General features: G+C 37.0%; 1 protein-coding gene across 2 annotated transcripts in view; it reads right to left on the bottom strand.

The window, feature by feature from the left end:
• DPY19L3 (dpy-19 like C-mannosyltransferase 3) overlaps window positions 1–23,083 on the bottom strand; it is an 85,625-nt gene extending 62,542 nt beyond the window's left edge. For both annotated transcript variants that reach the window (XM_043988076.1, XM_043988077.1), the window contains exons 1-3: window positions 22,668–23,083; window positions 11,491–11,631; window positions 9,605–9,738 (exon numbers count right to left, since the gene is read on the bottom strand). In XM_043988076.1, the coding sequence (XP_043844011.1) occupies window positions 9,605–9,738; window positions 11,491–11,593 (237 nt within the window). In that variant the 5' untranslated portion in view covers window positions 11,594–11,631; window positions 22,668–23,083. The remainder of the gene's footprint in view (window positions 1–9,604; window positions 9,739–11,490; window positions 11,632–22,667) is intronic.
• Between the last annotated feature and the right edge of the window lie 211 nt (window positions 23,084–23,294).

Below are 23,294 nucleotides of genomic sequence, written 5' to 3'. Positions count from 1 at the left end.
ATAGGATTAAATAAGACTTTACTATTAATGATCTATTTTCCCTACTGACATCAGAGAAGTCAATTAGCAGAAATGCAAGCCTTTTTAGAATGGCTACTTCTGTTTGTTGTTCTTAAAATTACAAACTTCATATCAGAGCTTTCTGCTTCAACAGAGAATTTCATGGAAGAAATTTGTTCCCTGAAAGCCTAAGGAAGGTACAAAGAGCAATGGCTCAGGAGTCAGTGGACCTGTATTTGGATCTCACTTCTGACACTCCATGTGTCAATGGCAAGTCATTAACAGCCCCGGATGGGCCTTACTTTCTTCATCTGTAAAATGGGATAGCTGGACTTGATGGATTCTGAGGTCTCTTCCAGCACTAGCATTATGATCCCTTTTCCAATTCTCTCTTTGCTCCTCTCCTTTCTTCTTTTTCCTCCATTTCTTAAAATCCACTTTAGAATTAGATTAGCAAATAACCCCAGTCATACATGTAGCAATTTCATTCACACAACTGTTGAGAAAAGCTCCTAGAAGGGAATGTCACCAGCAAACATTCAATGCACATCCGTTGTTTCTTGGCTGGTTAAATGAATGGCCATCTGTTAGAATGGAATAATTTCCATTCTAAAGTTGACTAGACCTTTGGCATAGAACATAAACTAATGAAATTTTATAAGAAATGTGACAATACTTTTGAATAATTCTTTTTCAACAGGAAGGACTGAAGTAACCAGCAGTCCTATTCCTGTAGTTTCTGTCATAAATTATTCTTATTCAAATCACATTTATTAACAAACTATCTGTTTGCTTTTTCATTTTCAGGCTTGCTCAATGGGGAAAAAATGCATAATCTGTAAGTCTGAATAGATAAGGGAATCAGAGATAAAAATGGTAGCATGGAAGAGCTACACATAGGAAATAAATGATATTTTAACTAAGCCTGATACATAGCTATATCACTACCCATAAGAGCCTGTATCTAGCTGAGAATGCATTTACTCTAAATCATCAACCTCATATATTTCTTGAGCACCTACTATGTACAAGGCATTGTATTAGGTATTGATTTTACAAAGGGTCATGAAACAGTCCCTTCCTTGGGGTCTAGCCAATCTAATTGTGAAGGAAGAATGTTTACAAGGTAGCATGGGAAAAGTGATAATTGCCAGAAAAACGTGGAAAAGATTGAACTTAGTCACAATGTATGGTTATAACTTGATAGCCAAATAGCTTTGTTATGTAAATGATCATGATATATATTGAAATGGGAAACAATAAATCACCCTAGAAAATTTAGTTCTCTCTCAATTTCCTAGTTGATAAATTAGAACTAAAAGGACTATGCATCCCTTCTAAGAAATAGCTTAAATAGATCAGCGAAATATGGTATGTAACTCAACTACTCTGTATTTTTTTCACTCTTCCTACATTTTTTCAGTTGGAGAGAAATATTGGCTCTCAGAGTTATAAATGACATAACTACATTACTTAAACTGTCTACATAACATATACCAACAATTGTTTCCTTTTATGTTTCTTTCTGATATTTTTAGAAGCTTAAAATATATGCATATATATTATATAGTATCACATTTTAATTAGATAATTTCTCTACCTCCAAAATGTACTTTATTAATGTGATAATCCAGCTATACATGACAGTTTTTCCTTGACAATTTAAAATCAACATTTTCTCCTTCTTTCATGTTCCTCTGCTTCAATCACAATTTTTCAACTACCAGTACCTAGAAATGAACATTTTTAAATATTCCAGATACACTGAACAACCTACTAGCTTGCTGTCTGTTTTATGCACAAATTTTTCACCATCTGGATAATTACAGCTTAACCAAAATGAACAAAAAATATTTCAGGCGAGAAACTGATTCAAGTAATTTTGGGAAAAATAAACTACCTATCAGAATCAAAAATTGTAAAAAAGAAAAGCACAGAATTTGCACTTCTTATAATACTGCAAAAATTCTGAGAAATATACAAATGAGTAAAAAAGTCTGGGTAATTTACGTATTTATGGTTATTATATTAATTGTGTTCTATTTCTAATGTAGTTCTCACTTAAAAAAAGACAAAATTTTGATAACAGCACTTTTATAGTAACAAAAAAGTGGAGCTATTAACTGGAGAATGGCTAAACAAAATGTGGTATATGAATGTATGGAAAATTTGTGCTACAAGAAGCCTAAGATGTTTTACATAAACTGATTTAGAATAAAGTGTTCAGTACAAGAAGCACAATTTATACTAGGATAATAGTAATGTAAAAGAAAACTCTGAAAAACTTAAGTCTATCGATGAAATGACTAATCAACAACACCAGAAGCCTTAATGATGGAAGCATACTCTTCCCTCTCAGCAGAGAGGTCATGAATGAAAAAGCAGCAGGATAACACAGGCAATGAGTGCCTCTGTTTGGATGATATCTATCTATTACAAGAGAAGGCATTAATTTGGCAGACAGAAGGAAAGAAGCAATTTTGGGGGTCGTGGGTAAGTTGTGATAGTGATACAAAAAATAAGAAAACAAAGAAAAGCATATCAGTAAAACATTTAAAAATACACAGAAGAGAGAAGACAAGTTCAGAAAGGACACAGACAAGCAGGGCAGTATCAGTAGTACCAAGTTAAATTTAATACCTACTTAAAAAACAAGCCATTCATAGTAGAAATTCCTAATTTCATATAAAATTCTCTTTTTTCTGTTCATTGTATTATGGAAATGTTTGTGTTTGTCTATGTTTAAGTTTATATTTTAAAAAGAAAATTTAAAAATAATGCGATTAACATAGTCCATCCCTCTTTGCAGGGTCAGAGAATGTTGGGCATAGAACTAAATATATATATCAGACTTGGTTGATGTGTTGTTTAGTTTTGCTGAATTGTTTTTGCCCTTCTTTTTTATTATCTGTTATTAGAGATGGCTTTTGGGGAGAGGGAGAATAGATATTTTGGGAAATATAGGTGAAATGAAAACAAAAGATAGCAACAATTTGGGGGGGGGGGGGTGAGGCAACTGGGGTTAAGTGACTTGCCCAGGGTCACACAGCTAGTAAGTGTCAAATGTCTGAGGCCTATTTTGAACTCAGGTCCTCCTGAATCCAGGGCCGGTGCTCTATTCACTGCGCCACCTAGCTGCCCCAGCAATATAATTTTAAAAGAAATGAATTCAACTTTCACAACAATAAAAGAACCCCACTGGAAGACCAGCAACAAGCAGAAAACTGGAGAAGAGCCCCTTTCATCAGGGAAACTCAAATAGGGAGAAGCTGCTTCCAAAAGAAGGTTCACAGAAGGTAAGTAAGCTTTGCTTCAAGAAGAGAATTACTTGAGGCTGTTCCAGATTGAGGAAACCAGCTTTTCTGAAACCCAACAAAGAAGACCAAAAGCATTTTAGGATGTTACAGTTTTTTGCACAGGAAAGAAATAAGCAATTTTTAAGGAATTGTCAATGGAGCCTTGTTAAAGGCAGAGAATATACTGTTAGAGGCCAACATAAAGTTGACAAATTTTTTTTTTGTTTTTTAAATGACAAATACTCACATCCATAAGTGGGGGGAAAAATCCATGAGAAATGTCCTGAAACTCTACATTTCTCCTCACATTACACAAGAGGCAAAGATTTTTCTCATTTAAAAGTAAAAGTATTGTCTAGGGGTAGCTAGGTGGCACAGTGGATAGAGCACTGGCCCTGGATTCAGGAGAACCTGAGTTCAAATCCAGCCTCAGACACTTGACACTTACTAGCTGTGTGACCCTGGGCAAGTCACTTAACCCTCATTGCCCTGCCCCAAAAAACATATTGTCTAGAGCTTTTTTTGTGGGGAGCAAAAAGATGAAAGGGATGGAGAGGCCACTGAAGGAGACAATAATAATCAAGTAACAGAGATCAAGGTAGAGTTGTTCATTTCTTATTTTGTTTCTGTTTTCTTGGTCAAGAAGGACCTTTGGACTACAAAGGAAAGAACATGAATGATCAACTAATGAGGATTTGATGTCTAAGATAAGTAAAGAGATAGGAGACAGAAAGCCTGCATATGGTTGATCTTGTTGAATCTAAGCCATGGTAATCTACATATTCTGGTACCAAAACCAAAAAGAATACAACAGGTTCAAGTGAACAAAACCCTCTCTTAATTCTAGTGCTTTCCCTCTGTTAATTATTTCCCACTTATCCTATATATAACTTGTTTGTAAAAATAAATTATTTTTTGCATATTGTTTCCTCCATGAGATTCTCAGTTGCTAGAGGGCAGGAACTTTTTTTTGCCCTTTTTTGTATCCTCTGTGCTTAGCACAATGTCTGGCATATAATAATCACTTAAATAAATGTTGATTGATTAATTGATAATCTCCAAGAGAAGCAACTAAAATTAAGGAAGATCAGGAATTACCTAAAGAGGGCTATGCAATTATTCCAGTGATTTTGCATTTTGAGGAATTACTGAACATGAATTCCTTTTTAGTCTAGATTATTCTTTTTAAAATATCTTTAATAATAATATATTTTTGTTCTTTGAAGGTGTATTTGAATTTTGGAAACAGCCAAAAGTCATTCCGAGGCAAGTCTAGTACAGAAGAAAGACAATGAAGTTGATTAACACCATTCTAGAGTTTAAAATTAGATGTGCCTTTCTTTAAGATAATCAGACTGAGTTATGTGACCCATATCTTTTGCTAACAATGTAGTACCCCCAAAGTGTCTACTTTGCAAGGAACAGTCATTTGGGATGCATCAACTCTGGCATGATTATTAACATCCCAGTTTCATTGATTCATAGTATTCTTGCATAAAGCACTGGGATCTAAATGGCAAAACAGAATGCCTTTGTCCATGAAAGTAGTTTTTCTTTTGATATAAATCAAGAAGCAGATAAATGAGTTACAAGGCCAATATACCTAAAAACTGAATAACCCAAAGTTGAAAAAAGGACATCTACTCAAATATAGTAATTGCTGTTTGAAAGCAAGCATTTCCCCCCTTTATGATTGTCTTTGGACAATTTTGAAAGAGCTGGAAAACTGCTCTGCTTAAATATTGGGTTTAAATATTGTAACACAATAAATATAATACAACAAATATTTAAGTACCTAATGTGTATACAATTCTGTGCTAATTGCTAAAGATATTACAAAAGTTATATAAGATATAAACAGATAGAAAGTTTAAGTTATGGTTCCTCTCAACTAAAAAAGCTTATAAACCACTGGTAGATAAGACAACCAAGCACAAATAATTTCAATATACAACACTGAATTTAAAAATGCATCAGAGGGGGCAGCTAGGTGGTGCAGTGGATAAAGCACCGGCCCTGAATTCAGGAGGACCTGAGTTTAAATCTGACCTCAGACACTTAACACTTACTAGCTGTGTGACCCTGGGCAAGTCAGTTAACCCTCATTGCCCTGCTCCCTCCCCCCCCCCAAAAAAGCATCAGAGTTACAAAACTAAGTGCTATTTAAGATCCAAGGGGGTATGTCATTACAATTGAGGGAGTGAGAGAAGTGTTCAATGGAGTACACAGATAGCATTTAAGTTAGTTTTGATGAATAGGTAGGAATTTAACTTTTCGGCGCACAGGTAAAAGCCTAAACAAATGCATGGAGAATGGAATTCCTGAGCATGTTCAGTGGACAGAGAGCTATCCAATTTGAAAGGACTATGAAATATATATAGAGGGAAGAAACTGAGATAAGCCTGGAAAGGTGGGAAAGGAACAGAAAGTAGAGGGTCTTGGACGTCAAAACGAGTTTGAAGTTCATTCAGTAGGCAATAGGTAACGTCTTAATATCTGAGAAGTGTGTCAAGGCTACATCTATGCAAATGGTCAAAAAAACCCATGCATCTAAGCAAGTGGGACATTACATTAAGAAGAATTATAGAGGGCAGCTAGGTGGCGCAGTGGATAAAGCACCAGCCCGGGATTCAGGAGGACCTGAGTTCAAATCCAGCCTCAGACACTTGACACTTACTAGCTGTGTGACCCTGGGCAAGTCACTTAACCCTCACTGCCCCCGCTCCAAAAAAAGAAGAAGAATTATCGAGGAGATAGAAGCAAAAATAATAGCAGCTAAGAAGACAGTAGAAAGTGTAAAGGTATAGGAATCAGGTATAGATTTTTTTTTCAACTTTAGCAATGGAAGAAGAGGAAAAAATTAGACAGTAGCTGGAAGGGCTAAAGGTGTCAAAGCGAAGGGTGTTTTAGGACTGAAGATGTCCAAGTATATTTATAGGTAGATAAGAAAGAGTCACTGGTAAAGGAGAGGTTGAATATAAGATTAAGGATCAAAGCTACAATATGAAGGGCTGGCTTAAGTAAGTAGAGAGGATATATCTTCATTAATTGATGAGGAAGAGGACAGAAAGGGCATTGATGCTGAAAGGCCTTCAGGAAAGAAAGAGAGGAGCTTCATATAACTTCAATATTGTCAAGACCATAGGAGACTAGGTCATACATTGTAAGTATGGGGAGGGGAAAGTAGAAAAGTTTTGAGTGGTCACTATGTAGAAGATAATAAATTAATAAAAATGGATATAAAGCAAAAATGGTCATAACTTATATGTAAATCACTTTGATTTCATGACCTCTATAATTAACACTAAGCAAGCCTAGAAGAGAAAAAGAAATTGGATTGTTGAAGTTACCCAATGGTGAGCATTTAAAGGTCAGAAATGGCAGGAAGTCAAAACAAAATGAAAAATCAGTTCTCAAAAGAATTGCAAACTATTCACAATCATATGAAAGAATGCTTCACATCAATAATAAGAATAATGCATATCAAAACAACCTTGATATTTTATGTCCCCAGCAAATTGGCAAACGAGAAAAAAGACAAGAACAGTCAATGTTGGAGCTGTTGTAGAAAGGAAGGTACAAACTAATGCACTCATGGTAGAACTGGGAATTGGACAAACTATCCTGGAAAACAATTTGGAATTATGCAACTAAAGTAACTAAAATATCCACCTCTGACTCAGTGATTCCACAGCTAGGAATATACCTCAAGGAGGTAACTGATAAAGAGAAAGGCCTTGTACATCTCAAAATGTGCAAAGCAGCACTTTTCTGTGGTAGTAAAGAACTAGAAACAAAGCAGATGACGGTCAACTGGGGAATGGTTAAACAAACTGTGGTATATGAATGTAACTGAATGACAAATATGATAAATACAAAAAAGAATCAAAAGATTTAATGAATTGATGCAAAATGAAGTAAGCAGAGCTCAGAAAACAACATACACACTGATTACAACAATGTAATTGTAAAGAACCACTGCACAACAATAAAAAATGAAAGCTGCAAAATTACAAAAAACAAGCATGGCTTTCAAAGAAAAAAAATGTAAGAAAATGACTCCTCTGACTCCTTTGCAAAAGAGGGTCACCAAGTATAAAATATTATATATTGTCAGTTTTTTTCAATGCATTGACTGGCTTTGCTGATTTAAAAAAAAACTATTATGTAAGATGGACCTCTGAAAGGATAAAGGAAGAAATATAGAAGGAAATTTAAGCAATGTAAAAACAAAGGATATCAATAAAATGTATTTCAAAAAAGAAATGGCAAGAAGTAGGGGGCAAGGGATTTTAGGGTTGTAGCTAGTGAAATCATTAAAGTTGTAAACTATGGAGGAAAGCAAAGTTGGAGTTGAGGAGACAGATTAAAATAGGGATGGGTCAAGGGAGAGAGGGAGCGGACGACAGGAGATTGTAGAAGGAAAGTGAAATTTCAATGGATTTTACCTTGGAGGTTGTAGTAAAATTTTAAGAGAGTTATGAGGGGTATGGTGGGGTCATGCTGAAGTACAGTAGAAGTGAGGCAGAAAAAGTGAATGTTGGAAGTGAGGTAGTATAGGAATTTTGTGGTCAGTTCCTCAAGAACAATGACAGGGAATAAGGTAGTACAGAAGACTATAATGCCAAAAACTGAAGTCATTGAAAAAATTAAGACAATGATATAAAGGTGCACCAACCATGATGGGGAGAGGGTGGTATGATCAAAGACCTCAAAAAAGTAAAAGCCATTGAGGAATATAATATGAACAGGAAGTAGGAGTGCTGGAAAAGGTCTCAATGGATATGATATCTCCTATGGGGAAAACAATGTTTCTGGTAAAAATGAAAACAGAGTTGATTGATCAAGTATTATGGGGAATTTATTAACATAAACTCTGATGTTCTGAAGGACATGGTGGAATGGCAAGGCAAGGGGTGAACTGGATTTGAGTGGAATAAGGGTGATTAGAATAAAGATGAGGGTTTTGGATAAGATAGTATGGGCATGCTATTTGCACTTAAAGTGGTGAGACTTGAATCTGAAAGCCAGTACAATAAGAGATAATTTGTTGTAGCAAAATCAGAAGAAGTGGGTTTAAATTCCAGCTGTCACTTACAAACTGTTATATAGTCATTTTCAGTTGTGTCCAACATTTTGTCACCCCATTTGGGGGGTTTTCTTGGCAAAAATAGTAGAGTGGTTTACCATTTCCTTCCCAAGCTCATTTTATAGATGAGGAACTGAGGTAAACAAGGCTAAGTGACTTGCCCAGGGTCACACAGCTAATATCCAAGGCCAAATTTGAATTCAGGGAGATAAGTGTTCCTGACTCCAGATCTGGCACTCTATCCACTGTGCTATCTAGCTGCCTTGGGCAATTCACTTAAGCTCTCTTAGTCTCAGTTTTCTCATCTATAATATGATAGGATTGGACTAGATGGTCTCTGAAGTCCCTTTTTGCTCCAAATCTAAAAACAATGACGCATAAGTACTATACTAACAGGGGATTTGCAGTAAATTCTTCCCCAGACTTAGAAACAAAATTTACAACTTTTATATTTTTGGAGCATGCGTCCTTAGGGGATAATGTGGTTGCCTTCCAGGTTTGCTGTAACACCTCAATGGAGTAAATAAGACTTCAATTCTCTATACTCTAGACCTCCAGAATGTGGGTGGGACAAAGAGCTACTAAACAAGATATAGTATATACAAGGTCTTTCTCCTAGGTGTCCTATGGCTTCTTGATTGAGAGAAGAGCAGAGCCTCAGGTTTTGTATGCTCTACAGGCTGCTAAATTACAGGCAGGGTGGAACAAAAACCTGCTAAACAGATTCTAACTTCCTTTAATTGTTTCCTTCATTTGTACCTCCTTAATGGAGGGAAGCAAGCACCTAGATCTCAGTGCCTTCCTTATCCACCACCTTTACCAGAACCCAAATGATCTAATGGCTTTACTTCCTAGCTGGAATCATGGTAGACGGGTAATTTTAATGAAAGGCATACAAGACGAATACCAAGATTTTCAGGTACCCACCTAAAGAAACCAACTAAGCCACACTTGATAGGTAACACATCAATCAGGAACCCTATAGAGCCAAACTATATGTATAATCTATGGAGCTGAAGGCTGTTCTGGCAAATTCAAACTCTAGCACCGAAAAGACAAATCAGAAGCAGAAACTAATCTCTTGGTGACGTCTCAGTTTCATGGATTTATTAAGAATAAATGCCTTACAAGAACCATGCTGTAGACATTCAGAATTTTTCAATTTTTCTTATCCTTTTTTGAGAAAACAATTGTTCGATAATTAATTGGAACCTCTTACCTTAATGTTAGAAAACCATAAATCATTTTCATGTAAAGTAGCAAGGTAGACAGAAGTAAGAAATCCAATGCAAAGGCCAATAGTTCCACCAACGGTTAATGACAGAATTTTCCATAATCCTCTCCCACTGTACACTTTTTTTACAAAGAAAAAAAAAATCAGTTAAAAATTCAGTGATTTTACTACTGAGCACAGTGGTATATGTCAGGCTTTTGAAGTCTTTTCATAACAACGTGATTGAGGTTTATATTACATTTTAAAAACTTATAAATAATGTTATGGCTACACAGAATAATCAATCTTATTACCCAATGAAGAACATTAGGGTTACATTAAAAAAGAGGTATATATTCATTATTTATGTGAATGCATTAGAATCCAAATCACAGAACTTTAGAGTTGGAAGAGATTAGTAGCTAGGCATCCAGCGCAATCTATACATGAAAGTAATCCCCACTATATGTCCAACAAGTGGTTGTTCAGCTTCTGTATGGAGATTTTCAAGGAATGGGACCCCACCACTTTGGGAGACACTCCATTCCACTTTTGGAAACTCTAATTGATAAGGAAGTTTTCCCCAAGAGCAAGCCTACTTAAGCGAATTTGCAACTTGTATCCATTATTCCTAGTTCAACAAGACACCTCCTCCACAATGTCCATTAAAAAAATTGGGCAGATTTCATTCTGGTAAGTGATGAAAGAAAAGGCAATTGCATTATTTGGCAAAAATGTTGTATACAGTCTCTTTCTTCAGAATATAAGACTGGCAGATATGTAACCAACACAATCATGGGGGTGTTAGATTGCCTGCCAATCTTGGTAAAAACATGAGAGCTAAATTAAAATCTAATTTTAAAGTACTGCTTTAAATTTTTTTTCATAATATTTATTATACTGAATACAGAATGAATTTTAGATTTTTTGCTGTTTTTCAGTCAAGTCCAACTCTCCATGACCCCATCTGTGTTCTTCTTGGCAAAGATAATAGAGTAGTTGGCCATTTCCTTCACCTCATTTTACAGATAAGAAAACTGAGGAAAACATGGGTAAATGGCAAACAGCTATTAAGTGTGTGAGGCCAGATTAGAACTCAGATGAGTCTTCCTGACTCTAGGCCTCGCACACTATCCACCTAGGTGACTGAATTTTAGATCACAAAGTCTTTATCTTTTAAATACCCAACTATATCTTTTCCTCCAAACAAAATGACAATTCACTAAGTTTGGGTAAATTTCTACACTGAGAGTGAACACTGATCAAATCCACACAGATAATGATTTCATGTTTCAAACTGTAGATTACTCCCTTGTGATGGAGATAGCAGGAGTCACGGGTTAAAAATGATTGACAAAAAATAAAAGAGAATGACTTTATTTGTTCAGTATGGGACACAGTGGTTAAGGTTAAAGGAATCAAGAACCCTGAAGTTCTATTCACTGCACATTTAATGCCTGATTTTGAGGAACTTCTTTGTACTTCTGTTACCTCAGTTATAGGAACTGTAAATATTACTGACCTTCTGAGTATGTTAGATTTAATGTTCAACACAAAGATTTTTAACTACAAAACATTAGAGAAGTCAATAAAAGCATTATCTTAAAGGGTTTTAAATGAACAAAACATGTCTTCAAACACAATTTAAATCTCATTTAGATTTTAATGTCACAATTCAATGAATGAAGTGGTTTGTTTACCCAACCATGTGCATGGATAAGTGGAATATCACATTGTATAAGTTGTCTACTGATGAATGTTTCTGTCTTTTGAGTCTTTTTTAAGAAAGACTCCAGACAATACTCTTAACAATTGTATGCTCAGGGTACAATTAAAGACTTACATTTTAATATTCAGTAACACCAAATGCTGCATTTGTTGAAATTACCTACCAGTTAACAATTGTCTTTCCAGTTCATCCTCTTCCTCCTGTGAAGGATTATCCTCATAAACTTCTGCAACTTTTATTTCTTTCCTTTGCCTGATAGTTGTCATGATGTAAGACTTTCATGCATTTTTCTTCAAACCAATCCCTACACAAATAATACAGTAACAAATGATCCAATCCACATAAGCAAAGTCACTGTTGAACAATATACCTATAACCTTAAATAATTTTAAAAACTGTATCTGATAAACAACTTTGAAAGACTTAAGAACTCTGATCAATGCAATTACCAATTGTAATTCCAGGGGACCAATGATGATATATGCTGTTCATATACTGTCAGAGAGGCAATGGACTCAAGATTCAGAAAAATACATATATTTTTGGACGTGGCCAATGTAGGAATGTATTTTGTTTCACGATGTTTGTTTGTATAAAGGTTTTGTTTTGCTTTATTTTCAAGTGGAGAGATGGGCAGAAGGGAGAAAAAAAATGCTTGTTAAATGAAAAAATATAAAAATGTTTCAGAAACAAATTTGGCCCTAAATTAAGTCAAAGTAGGTAGCCACTTAACACTGATGTAAGTTGAGTGTGCCTTGAATTACAGCATGTCAAAGCTATCTCTTTCAACAGCCTATATCATAATGACATTTTCCTTCCAATTGTCCTCAAATGTCTACCACTAAAGTTGTGAGGGGAGGAGATGGGAAGGAAAGAAGTTGGCAGTGCACTAGAGAAGAAATTTACTTCCTTCACAATTTTTCCCAACACCAATCCTAGGCAAAACTCACAAAATGTCAAGAACTGAGAAGGACCCCACAAGTCATCTAGTCCAATCCATATTTTGGTAAGAATTCCTTCTAAAAACTGGGAAAGAATTTTTGAAACAAATATCTCTGATAAAGGCTTCATTTCTCAAATGTATAGAGAACTGAGTCAAATTTATAAAAATACAAGTCATTCCCCAATTCAATTGATAAATTTGAGGATATGAACAGGCAGTTTTCAGACACAGAAATCAAAGCTATCTATACTCATATAAAAAATGCTCTGGATCATTATTGATCAGAGAAATGCAAATTAAAACAACTCTGAGGTAGCACCTCACACCTATCCGAGTGGCAAATATAACAAAAATGGAAAATATTGGATGTTGGAGGGGATGTGAGAAAGCTACTGGAACTATGCCCAAAAGGCTATAGAACTGTGCATACCCTTTGATCCAGCAATACCACTGCTAGGTTTATATCCTAAAGACAGCTCCAAAAAGAGAAAAAGACCCATTTGTACAAAAATATTTATAGCAGCTCATTTTGTGGTGGCTAAGAATTGGAAATCAAAGGAATGTCCATCAATTAGGGAATGGCTAAACAAACTGTGGTATATGATGATGATAGAATATTATAGTGCTATAAGAAATGACAAGCAGGATGACTTCAGAAAGGCTTGGAGCAGAATCAAGAGAACATTGTTACACAGAGACACTAACATTGTTTGATGAAGAACTTTGAATGGCTTAACTATTCTCAACAATACAATGATCCAAGACAATCCCAAAGGACTATTGATGAAACATACTATCTATCCACCTCCAAAGAAAGAAATGATATTGATAGAACAGACTGAAGCATGCTATTTTTCACTTTCTTTCATTTTTTTCTTTTAATCGAGTTTTCTTATACAAAATGACAAATATGGTCATGTTTTACATAATCATACACATGTAACCCATATATGATTGTTTGCTGACTCGGGGAGGGGGGAGGGCAGGGAAAGGAGGGATAAAAATCGAAACCCAAAACTATAAATAAAAATGTTTATTATTTTTAAAAAACCAACTCCTTCTAAACATACCAGGCAAACTGTCATTTAGCCCTTGCCCAATACCACAGATGAAGGAGAACCCATTGCTTGGAGGTACCCCTTTCCACTTTGGGACAGCTCTCATAGTTAGGAAGTTTTCCATTACTGCAAGCTAAAATTTGTGTTAGCAACTTCTACCCAGTGATAGCCTTTCTCCAAATGTTCTCCCCTTTCCCCAACTAAACATTTCTAGTTCCTTCAATTCATTCTCAAATTGTATGACCTCTCAAAGTCCTAGTTGCCTTCTTCTGAACATTTTAGGTCAGCAGTTTCCTTCCTAAAATATGGAAACCAGAACTGAACACAAACTCAAGATTTGCCCTGGGGGGCGGCTAGATAGCACAGTGGATAAAGCACCGGCCCTGGATTCAGGAGTACCTGAGTTCAAATCCGGCCTCAGACACTTGATACTAGCTGTGTGACCCCGGGCAAGTCACTTAACCCCCATTGCCCCACAAAAAAAAAAAAAAAAAGATTTGCCCTGATGCCTTCCTTTCTCAGCTTAGCTTACATTTATACTGTATATATCTTCCACGGACCTAGTTATTTACAAGCTGTCTGCCTCATTAGAATGTAAGGTCCTTACAGGCAGAAGGGCTTTTCTTTGTATTCCCAGTACTTAGCAGAACCTTGTCAGGTAAGCACTTAATAAATGCCGGTTGACTTTCATTTCCCTAGACCAGTCACAAAGCCTCTCATTATGCATTAGCTTTATTGACTGTTATTTTATACTGCTGACTCAAATTGAGTTTTATAGTTCACTAAACTGCCCAGATCTTTGTGAGAATCGCTATCTAGCCACACCTTGCTCATTTTAAACTTGTAAAGTTGATTTATAGACCCAATTTAAGGTGCTACACTTCTCCCTAGATTCAATCCACTATTCTAACCTTTCATGATCTTTCTGAATCCTATGTCATTCGATGATTTAGCTATCCCTCCCAGCTCTGTGTATGCTAAACATTTAATAGGCATTATATCTATGCCTTTATCCAAGTCATTAATTTTTTTTTTAAAGTTACCTTCACTGGGCCAAGCACTCCACTGGATGCCCTCTTTTAAGACAACTTAAACCCATTAGTGACTTTTTGAGTCTAGTCACTTGACCAGCTCGTTTCACCTGAGTATACTTAGATAGTTTTTCAGTTGAGTCCTATTCTTCCTGAACCCATTTGGGGTTTTCTTGGCAAAGATACTGAAGCAGTTTGCCATTTCCTTCTCCAGCTCATTTTACAGATGAGCAAACTGAGGGAAACAGCGTTAAGGGTCAGACAGCTAGTGTCTGATGCCAGATTTGAACTCACGAAGATGAGTCTTCCTGACTCCAAGTCCAGTACTCCATTCAGCTATCTGCCCTGCCTATTTTCTATCTTGTCCAGAAAAACATGAAACATTGTCAAATGCTTTACTAAACTCTTAGGTAAACCACATCTATAGCATATGCCCCCCAGTCTACCAGTCTAGTAACCACGTCAAAAAAAAAAAAATAGTCTAACAGGATCTGTTCTTGAAGTCAAGCAAGTTCTTGAGAGCTTGTGCTTCTCTTTCTAAGTGTTCACTAACTATCCTTTTTACTCCTTTAATAATATGTTGGAATTTTTCCAAGAGTCAGTCAAGCTTATTGACTCATAGTTTTCTAAATGTATTCTCTAGTCTTCTTTGAAAAACAATATCCCTTCTCCAATTCTGTAGTTTTTCTCTTATTCTACATGATTTTTCAAAAAATCAAAAGCAGTGACTCATCAATCACATTTTTTAGTTCTTTCAATAACCTGAGGATGCAGTTCATCTGAAACTAGTGACCTGAATTCATTAAAAGCTAGGTGCTTCTTTACTATTTCCCTACTTATCTTGACCATCAATTCCCTATTGGTCATATTTGTTCTGGACCTTTTTGGTGAAGAAATTATTCTTCTTGGCAGAGAAAACAGAAGTAAAGTAAGAGTTTAACTCCTATTTTTATTCTTCATTGTTAGTTCTCAACATCCTACCTACCCTGGGGAGCAGAACTAGCTTTTATTCTTCTCTTTTCCCCAAGATAGCTTACAAAAAGTCCAAAACACCTTTTTTAAGCCTTAGCTCTACTCATTCCTCTCAGTTCATTCTGAGATTTAGGACTCCTAACAATAATCTTATAGGATTGTGCTCCAGTTTTGTATTTAGTTTTTATTGCTTGCCCTTGCTTTCATTTTCTATAGATTTATTTTAAAATTCTAAGCTAGTAGATGAATTCCCTGTTCATTTACATTTTTTTCTTTGAACAACTTCTCTTTTCCTCTTCAATGGAATTGTTTTTCTTTGTGCCTTCGGAATTTCATTCTTGAAAGTTTCTCATGCCTCCAGGGCTGACTTCTCTTGTAGAATTTTAGTACATGGGATCCTACCTATCCTTCCTTTGAACCCTTTGAAATTTCTTCTTGCAAAATATAAGATACTTGTCAGACTATTCACATCTTTCATCTTCTACTATTTCACAAATCCCACAATGGAATGAATGGTCACTTCCTCTCAAAGTTCCCATCATTCTCACACTAGCAAACAGTTCTTCATTACTGCTAACTTTCAGAACACAATTACCCCTTATTATCTCTTTCACTTTTGGGGGGATGAAATTACCATTAAGGCAAATAAAGAAAAAATTAATTACTCTCTTTTGGCAGAGAGTTTCAGCAGAAATCCAGATCATTGAAACCCCCCATCATTACTATGTAAGACTTCAGTCTATCTCCTAAGCTCAGAATATATTTTCTCTTTCTGCTTAGTTTGTCTGTGGAGCACTCTAATAACATTATTTCTTTTTCTGATTCCATCCAAATGTTGTCCACCATGTTTCTCCCCATTCTATTTCTTAATTTTCTCACATCAGCATATCTTAATATGCAATCGTACTTTTGCCACTACTTTCTTTGACCCTTTACTAAATGTAGCAATTTGCAAGAAAATGGCTTTAAGTGAGCCTTCTAAAGTGCTAGTTTTTCTAAAAGTTAAATCCATAGTAATTTGAATATCAGTATCCCCAGAATGACACATATCTAAGACAGATAAGAACTGCTTAAAAAATGTCTTCTCAACTAGACTATACATTTATTGAGGACAAATTGTTTTTATTATATTTGTGTTTCCTGTAGCACCAAGCATAACGTTGAGCACAAAGAAAACATTTGACAAAATATATTTTGAATAATATTGAAGAACTATAACATTTTATCTGATATTGGTATTTAACAGAACTTCAGATTTGGAAGGGACTTCAAAGGTCATCTGAGGTTAAATAAATTCTTTCTACAACATACTTAGGGAATTATCATCCAGCCTTTCTTTTCCTGAAGATATCTATTACACCTCACAATATGGCCCATTCTACTTTTGAATAACTTTATTAGAAGTTTTTTTTTTTTTAACTTCATTAAGCCTAAATTTGCCTCTGCAACTTTCACCCAATACACCTAGATCTGCCTTCTGGGCCAAATACAACAATCTTCCCTCTTCCATGTGAGAGGCCTTCAAAGATTTGAAAACAGCTATTGCGGGTCCCCAGTAAGTATTCTCTTCTCCAAGTTAAATATTCTAAACTTTTTCACCTAATGGTCATATGACCTGGTCCTTCACCACCAACCTGGTTGCCTTCTTCTAGATACTCTCAGGCTTATCAACGGTCATCCTAAAATGTGACATCCAGAATGGAACACACTATTCTCTATGTGGTCAGACTAAGTCATAATAATACAGTACAGCAGTACTATCACTTCCTTAATTCTGGGCACTCAGCTTCTCAAAATGCAACCTATGCTTTCTTAGGTGTCATATCATACTGTTGACTCACAATGAATTTTCAATCCACAAAAAATCTAAGATCTTTTCCACATTGTTTTCTTGCCATGCCTTTCTTATCCTGTACTTATGAATATGTTTAGAATCCAAGAACAAGACTACATTTATCTCTACTAAATTTAACCATTAAATATAATTGCATTCTATTAGAAAACTGTACTAAAAGATTACAGGCCTTGAAAGGCATCATATACATCTACTCTTCAAACCTTTACTAAAATAATAGATGTTGAAGAAGCTGTGGAAAAAGTCGGAACACTAATGCATTGTTGGTGGAGTTGTGAACTGATCTAACCGTTTTGGAGAGCAATTTGGAACTATTCCCAAAAGTCTATAAAACTGTGCATACCCTAGGACCCAGCAATACCACTACTAGGTCTGTATCCCAAAGATCATAAAAAAGGGGAAAGGACCCACATGTACAAAATATTTATAGCAGCCCTCTTCATGGTGGCAAAGAATTGGAAATCGAGGGCATGCCCATTAACTGGGGAATGGCTGAACAGGTTGTGGTATATGAATGTGATGGAATACTATTGTGCTATAAGAAATGATGAGCAGGCAGATTTCAGAAAAACCTGGAAAGACTTAAGTGGACTGATGCTGAGTGAAGTGAGCAGAATCAGGAAAACATTGTACACAGTAACAGCAACATTGTGTGATGATCAACTGTGAGAGACTTAGCTCTTCTCAGCAATACAATGATAGAAGACAATTCCAAAGGACTCATGAGATGGAAAATGCTCTCCACATCCAGAAAAAGAGAACTGTGGAATTTGAATGCAGATTGAACCATACTGTTTCTACTTTTTTTTTCTTTTGGGGGTTTTTCCCTTTTTTTTCTGATTCTTCTTTCACAACATCACTAATGCAGAAATATGTTTAATGTGATTGTACATATATGACCTATATCAGATTGCTTTCTGTCTTGGAGAGGGGTGAGGGAAGGGAAGGAGGGAGAAAAATTTGGAACTGGAAATCTTTTAAGAACAAATGTTGAAAAGTCCAGCAGCAAGAGATAGAAAGAGAAATTCCATTTAAAGTAACAGTAGACAATATAAAATACTTGGGAGTCTACTTGCCAAGACAAACCCAGAACTCTATGAACACAATTACAAAACTCTTTTTACACAAATCAAATCAGATCTAAATAATTGGAAAAATGTCAATTGCTCATGGATAGGCTGAGCTAATATAATAAAAATGACAATTCTACCTAAATTAATTTACCTATTCAGTGCCATACCAATCAGACTACCTAAAAATTATTTTATAGAGCTAGAAAAAATAATAACAAAATTCATCTGGAAAAACAAAAGGTCAAAAATATCAAGGGAAATAATGAAAAAAATGCACAGGAAGGTGGGCTAGCTGTACCAAATCCGAAGTTTTACTATAAAGCAACAGTCATCAAAACTATCTGGTACTGGCTAAGAAATAGAGTGAGGATCAGTGGAATAGGTTAGGCACAGGAGACACGGTAGTAAATGACTTTAGTAATGTACCGTTTGATAAACCCAAAGACTCCGGCTTCTGGGATAGGAATTCAGTATTTGACAAAAACTGCTGGGAAAACTGGAAGACAGTATGGCAGAAACTAGTCATAGACCAACATTTTACACCTTATACTAAAGTAAGGTCAAAATGGGTACATGATTTAGACATAAAAGGTGATACCGTAGGTAAATTAGGAGAGGAAGGAATAGTTTACCTCTAAGATCTTTGGAAAGGAGAATAGTTTATGACCAAACAAGAGATAGAGTATATTATAAAATGCAAAATGGATGATTTTGATTACATTAAATTTAAAAGGTTTTGTACAAACAGAAGCAATGCATCCAAAGTTAGAAGGGAGACAGAAAACTGGGAAACAATTTTTATAGCCAGTACTTCTGATAAAGGCCTCATTTCTAAAATATATTGGGAACTAAATCAAATTGATAAGAATCCAAGTCATCCCCCAATTGAGAAATGGTCAAAGGATAAGAACAGGCAGTTTTCTGATGAAGAAATGAAAACTATCTATTGTCATATGAAAAAATGCTCTAAATCACTATTGATTAGAGAAATGCAAATTAAAACAACTCTGAGGTACCACCTGACACCTATCAGATTGGGTAATATGACAAAAAAGGGAAATAATAAATGTTGGAGAAGCTGTGGAAAATTGGAACACTAATGCATTGTTGGTGGATCTGTGAACTGATCCAACCATTCTGGAGAGCAGTTTGGAACTATGCCCAAAGGGCAACAAAACTTTGCATACCCTTTGTCCCAGCAATACCATTATTAGGCCTTTTTCCCAAAGAGATCATAAAAAAAGGGAAAAGGACCCACATGTACAAAAATATTTATAGTTGCTCTTTTTGTGGTGGCAAGGAATTGGAAATTGAGGGGCTGCCCATCAACTGGGGAATGGTTGAACAAGTTGTGGTATATGAATGTAATGGAATATTATTGTGCTGTAAGAAACGATGAGCAGGTGGATTTCAGAGAAACCTGGGAGGACTTGCATGAACTGATGATGAGTGAGATGAGCAGAAACTAGGAGAACATTGTACACAGTATCAACAACATTGTGTGTTGATCAACTGTGATAGACTTGATTCTTCTCAGCAATACAATGGTCCAAGATAGTTCCAAAGGACTCATGATGGAAAATGCTCTCCAAATCCAGAAAAAAAAAAAAAAAGAACTGTTGAATCTGGATGCAGATCGAACCATACTACTTCTTTTGTTTTTGTTGTTGTTTTTCTTTTCTGAGGTTTTTCCTTTTTTGCTCTGATTCTTCTCTCATTACATGACTAATGCAGAAATATGTTTACTGTGATTGTATATATATAACCTATACCAGATTACTTGCTGTCTTGGGGAGGGGGGAAGGAAGGGAGGGATGGAGAAAAACTTGAAACTAGAAATCTTATAAAAACAAATGTTGAAAAGTATCTCTAAATATAACTGGAAAATAATAAAATATTTATATGGGGAAAAAAAAGAACAAATGTTGAGGGGGCAGCTATGTGGCATAGTGGAAGAAGCACTGGCCCTGGATTCAGGAAGACCTGAGTTCAAATCCAGCCTCAGACACTTGACACTTACTAGCTGTGTGACCCTGGGCAAGTCACTTAATTCTCACTGCCCCACAAAACAAACAAAAAAAGAACAAATACTGAAAACTTTCTTTACATGTAACTGCAAAATCCTACAATACTTTTAAGATGAAAAAACAACACCTCTTTACCATCTAAGTTCTATCTACACAACTATGTAGAAACTGCTCTTTTTAAAAGTCACTAATGATCTCCTATTGCTAAATCCAAAGGCCATTTCTTCAGTTCTCATTCTCCTAGATAGCTATGTCTCACAGGACTTGTATTCGAGTTACGTGCACTGTTAGATTATGCTCTCCCTGGGATCAGGGGCTAGATGCCATGTTTCAATTTTGTACAAGCAGTGCCTAGTACTGTTCATGGGAGGCACTTAATAATAACAAAAATTACTATTATTAGCATGTACATATGTAAAATACATTCATTTGAATTAAAGAGTGATGGTCAAAGGTAGCACTATCATAGAAGTCCTGCTCCCTGCTTGTGAGTTCAAGTCATCAGGTGTACTGATTGGAAAAGCAGAATAGATCCTAAATTCTCTATGACAGTTACCTTGAAATACCCTGTTCCACTGCACTAAATAGCTACTTAATACTTTAGAATAGGAAACAGCTAGGGGGTGCAGTGGCCCTGGATTTGGGAGGACCTGAGTTCAAATCCTACCTCAGACACTTGACACTAACTGTGTGACCCTGGGCAAGTCACTTAACCCTCATTGCCCCTCAATAAAACAACAACAAAAAAAAACGACAAACACTTTAAAATAATGGAATAATGAGTTGAATTTTTATCCATAATTTAATAAGAATATCCTAGTAATAGGGTGAAAAGGTGAACTTAGCCCACAACATTAGTGAACATCCTACAAAGTTAAGTACTTTGTATAAATGTACTTATGACTAGGGTCAAATATTACACATGTTAATTTTGCAAGTAAGTAACTAGTCTTACATGAAAATTACCATCCAATAAAATATTTATTCTAGGAAAAGAATTGAACTTTAAATAAACAAACATTAACAATACATAAAATATTAAAGAACAGAATAATACAATCATCAGATAAACTCCATATAAGACAGAACTCTGTCAAATAAAAAGGAATAAAATTAAGGGGAGGCAAAATAACAGCAGTCATTCTTGAGGATTTAAAAAAGCTATCCATTTGAATGTAACATCATATTAGCAAGTTTGGTTTTATTCCCTCTATTTACTTTATTTGATTAAGCACCCAGTGCACCTACATGTGGGGTGTCCCAAAAGTCTTGGTGCAGTTCTTAGCTTTAATAACTGCTGAACACGACTGCGCTAAGACTTTTGGAACCCATGTATTATTTATATTTGTACAATTCCCTTAGACTTCAGATTATACACAAGTGTGTACAAATTCTTCAATAGCATAGCATTTAAAATCACAAACATCAAATCCATGCTATCCTAAGGCTCCCCCTCCGCGCTTCCTTCCAACCAGCCCTGGTTGTAGAATAATAATTTTTCTTCTGCAAAATAAATGAGTGCTCTAGGGTACTAGCTTTTTTTTTTTAAACTGGGTACCACTAAATATCACTATACAAAAACAATACTTTATATACTTTACATGTTTATTTCCTCTATATCATAAATATCTACGATGCTGGCATGTGAGAGTTGTGTCCGAAGACACTCGCTACTCTGAGGCAACAATCTCAAGCCCAAATTCTCCGCCCCCCCCCCGGCCCGCCCCACATATATATACATATACACTATATAAGACACCTGCTACTCTGAGGCAACAAGCTGAAGCCCAAATCCTGACAACACCCCGCCCCCAACACACACACACACACACACACACACACACACACACAAAATAAGATGCCAGCTATACTCTGGGGCAACGGATCCCAAACCCAAATCCTGACAACACTACCCCGCCCCCAGCACAACCACTACCATTCCAACACACTATATGACACCTGCTACTCTGGGGCAACAATCCCAAGGCCAAATCTTAACACACACACACACACACACACACACACATACTATAAGATGCTTACTATACTCTGGGGCACAAGCTCAAGCCCAAACCCTGACAACAACACCCCTCCCACCCCATCTCCAGCAAAACGCTACCACTAAAAGCTAGTTTTGTATCATTAGCAGTCAAATGGTCATCCCAAGGCCCACTCCCACCACCCCGGGCTGTTTGCACAAGGAGGGGAGCCCCTCGGGCCAATGGAGGGGAGGAGGGTCAACGGCGCGCGGCCGGGCTGCAGGAACAAACAAAACACACAGACACGAGATGTGCGTGGCTTCCTGACCCTCTCCGCCCTTCCCCCCCCCCCCGACAGCACACACCACAACACAACACACCCATCCCGGACACGCATGTCACCTTTCGGCCGTCGGTGGGAAGCGACAATCCTGGGCAGCGGCGGGAGTTGGCGACAGGTCTTCTCGGACTTGGCGGGTCCTCTCTCCGGGCTTGGCGGTGCCAGGGGGCGGGGAGCGAAGGGGCAGGCGAGGGAAACACACACACAAGACTGCACAGACCCGGCAAGACGCCTGCAAAGAAGCGGCGCCGGGGGAGAGAGGCGGCTACTCACACTTCCACACTCACCCTCGCACACCCTCCTCACGCCCCTCACACCCCGCACCCCACTACGCCTCCGATTCCCTCCGCCACGGCAGATGGCTCAGAGTCACCAAGAAGGGAAGGGGCGGAGGAGCCGGGAGGAGGAACCGGAGGAGGAAGGGGAGGGGGAAGGGGAGAGAATAAGGCAGCGGCGAAGCTATGTGCAACACGGTGGAGAACAGGGGGCTGGGGGGGGGAGGTAAGCATGGGAGGGAGGGCGCGAGGAGAGCGAGAGAAAAGGAGGGCGGCAACGACTGGAGAAGCGACCAATTACCGGGAAAGCAGGAGGGGGCGGTGCTTCTGTAGCAGCTCTGGCAGCGGTGATAGGGCTGCAGAGCTGTCACTCGTCACCCGGACTCCGCCTCCTACTCGCGCAGCCCCAGTCGC

This window comes from Dromiciops gliroides, chromosome 2 (genome assembly GCF_019393635.1).
Source record: "Dromiciops gliroides isolate mDroGli1 chromosome 2, mDroGli1.pri, whole genome shotgun sequence".
NCBI lineage: Eukaryota > Metazoa > Chordata > Mammalia > Microbiotheria > Microbiotheriidae > Dromiciops > Dromiciops gliroides.
The sequence above is the reverse complement of the archived record's forward strand: the minus strand, read 5'-3'. Positions and strand labels throughout refer to the sequence as shown.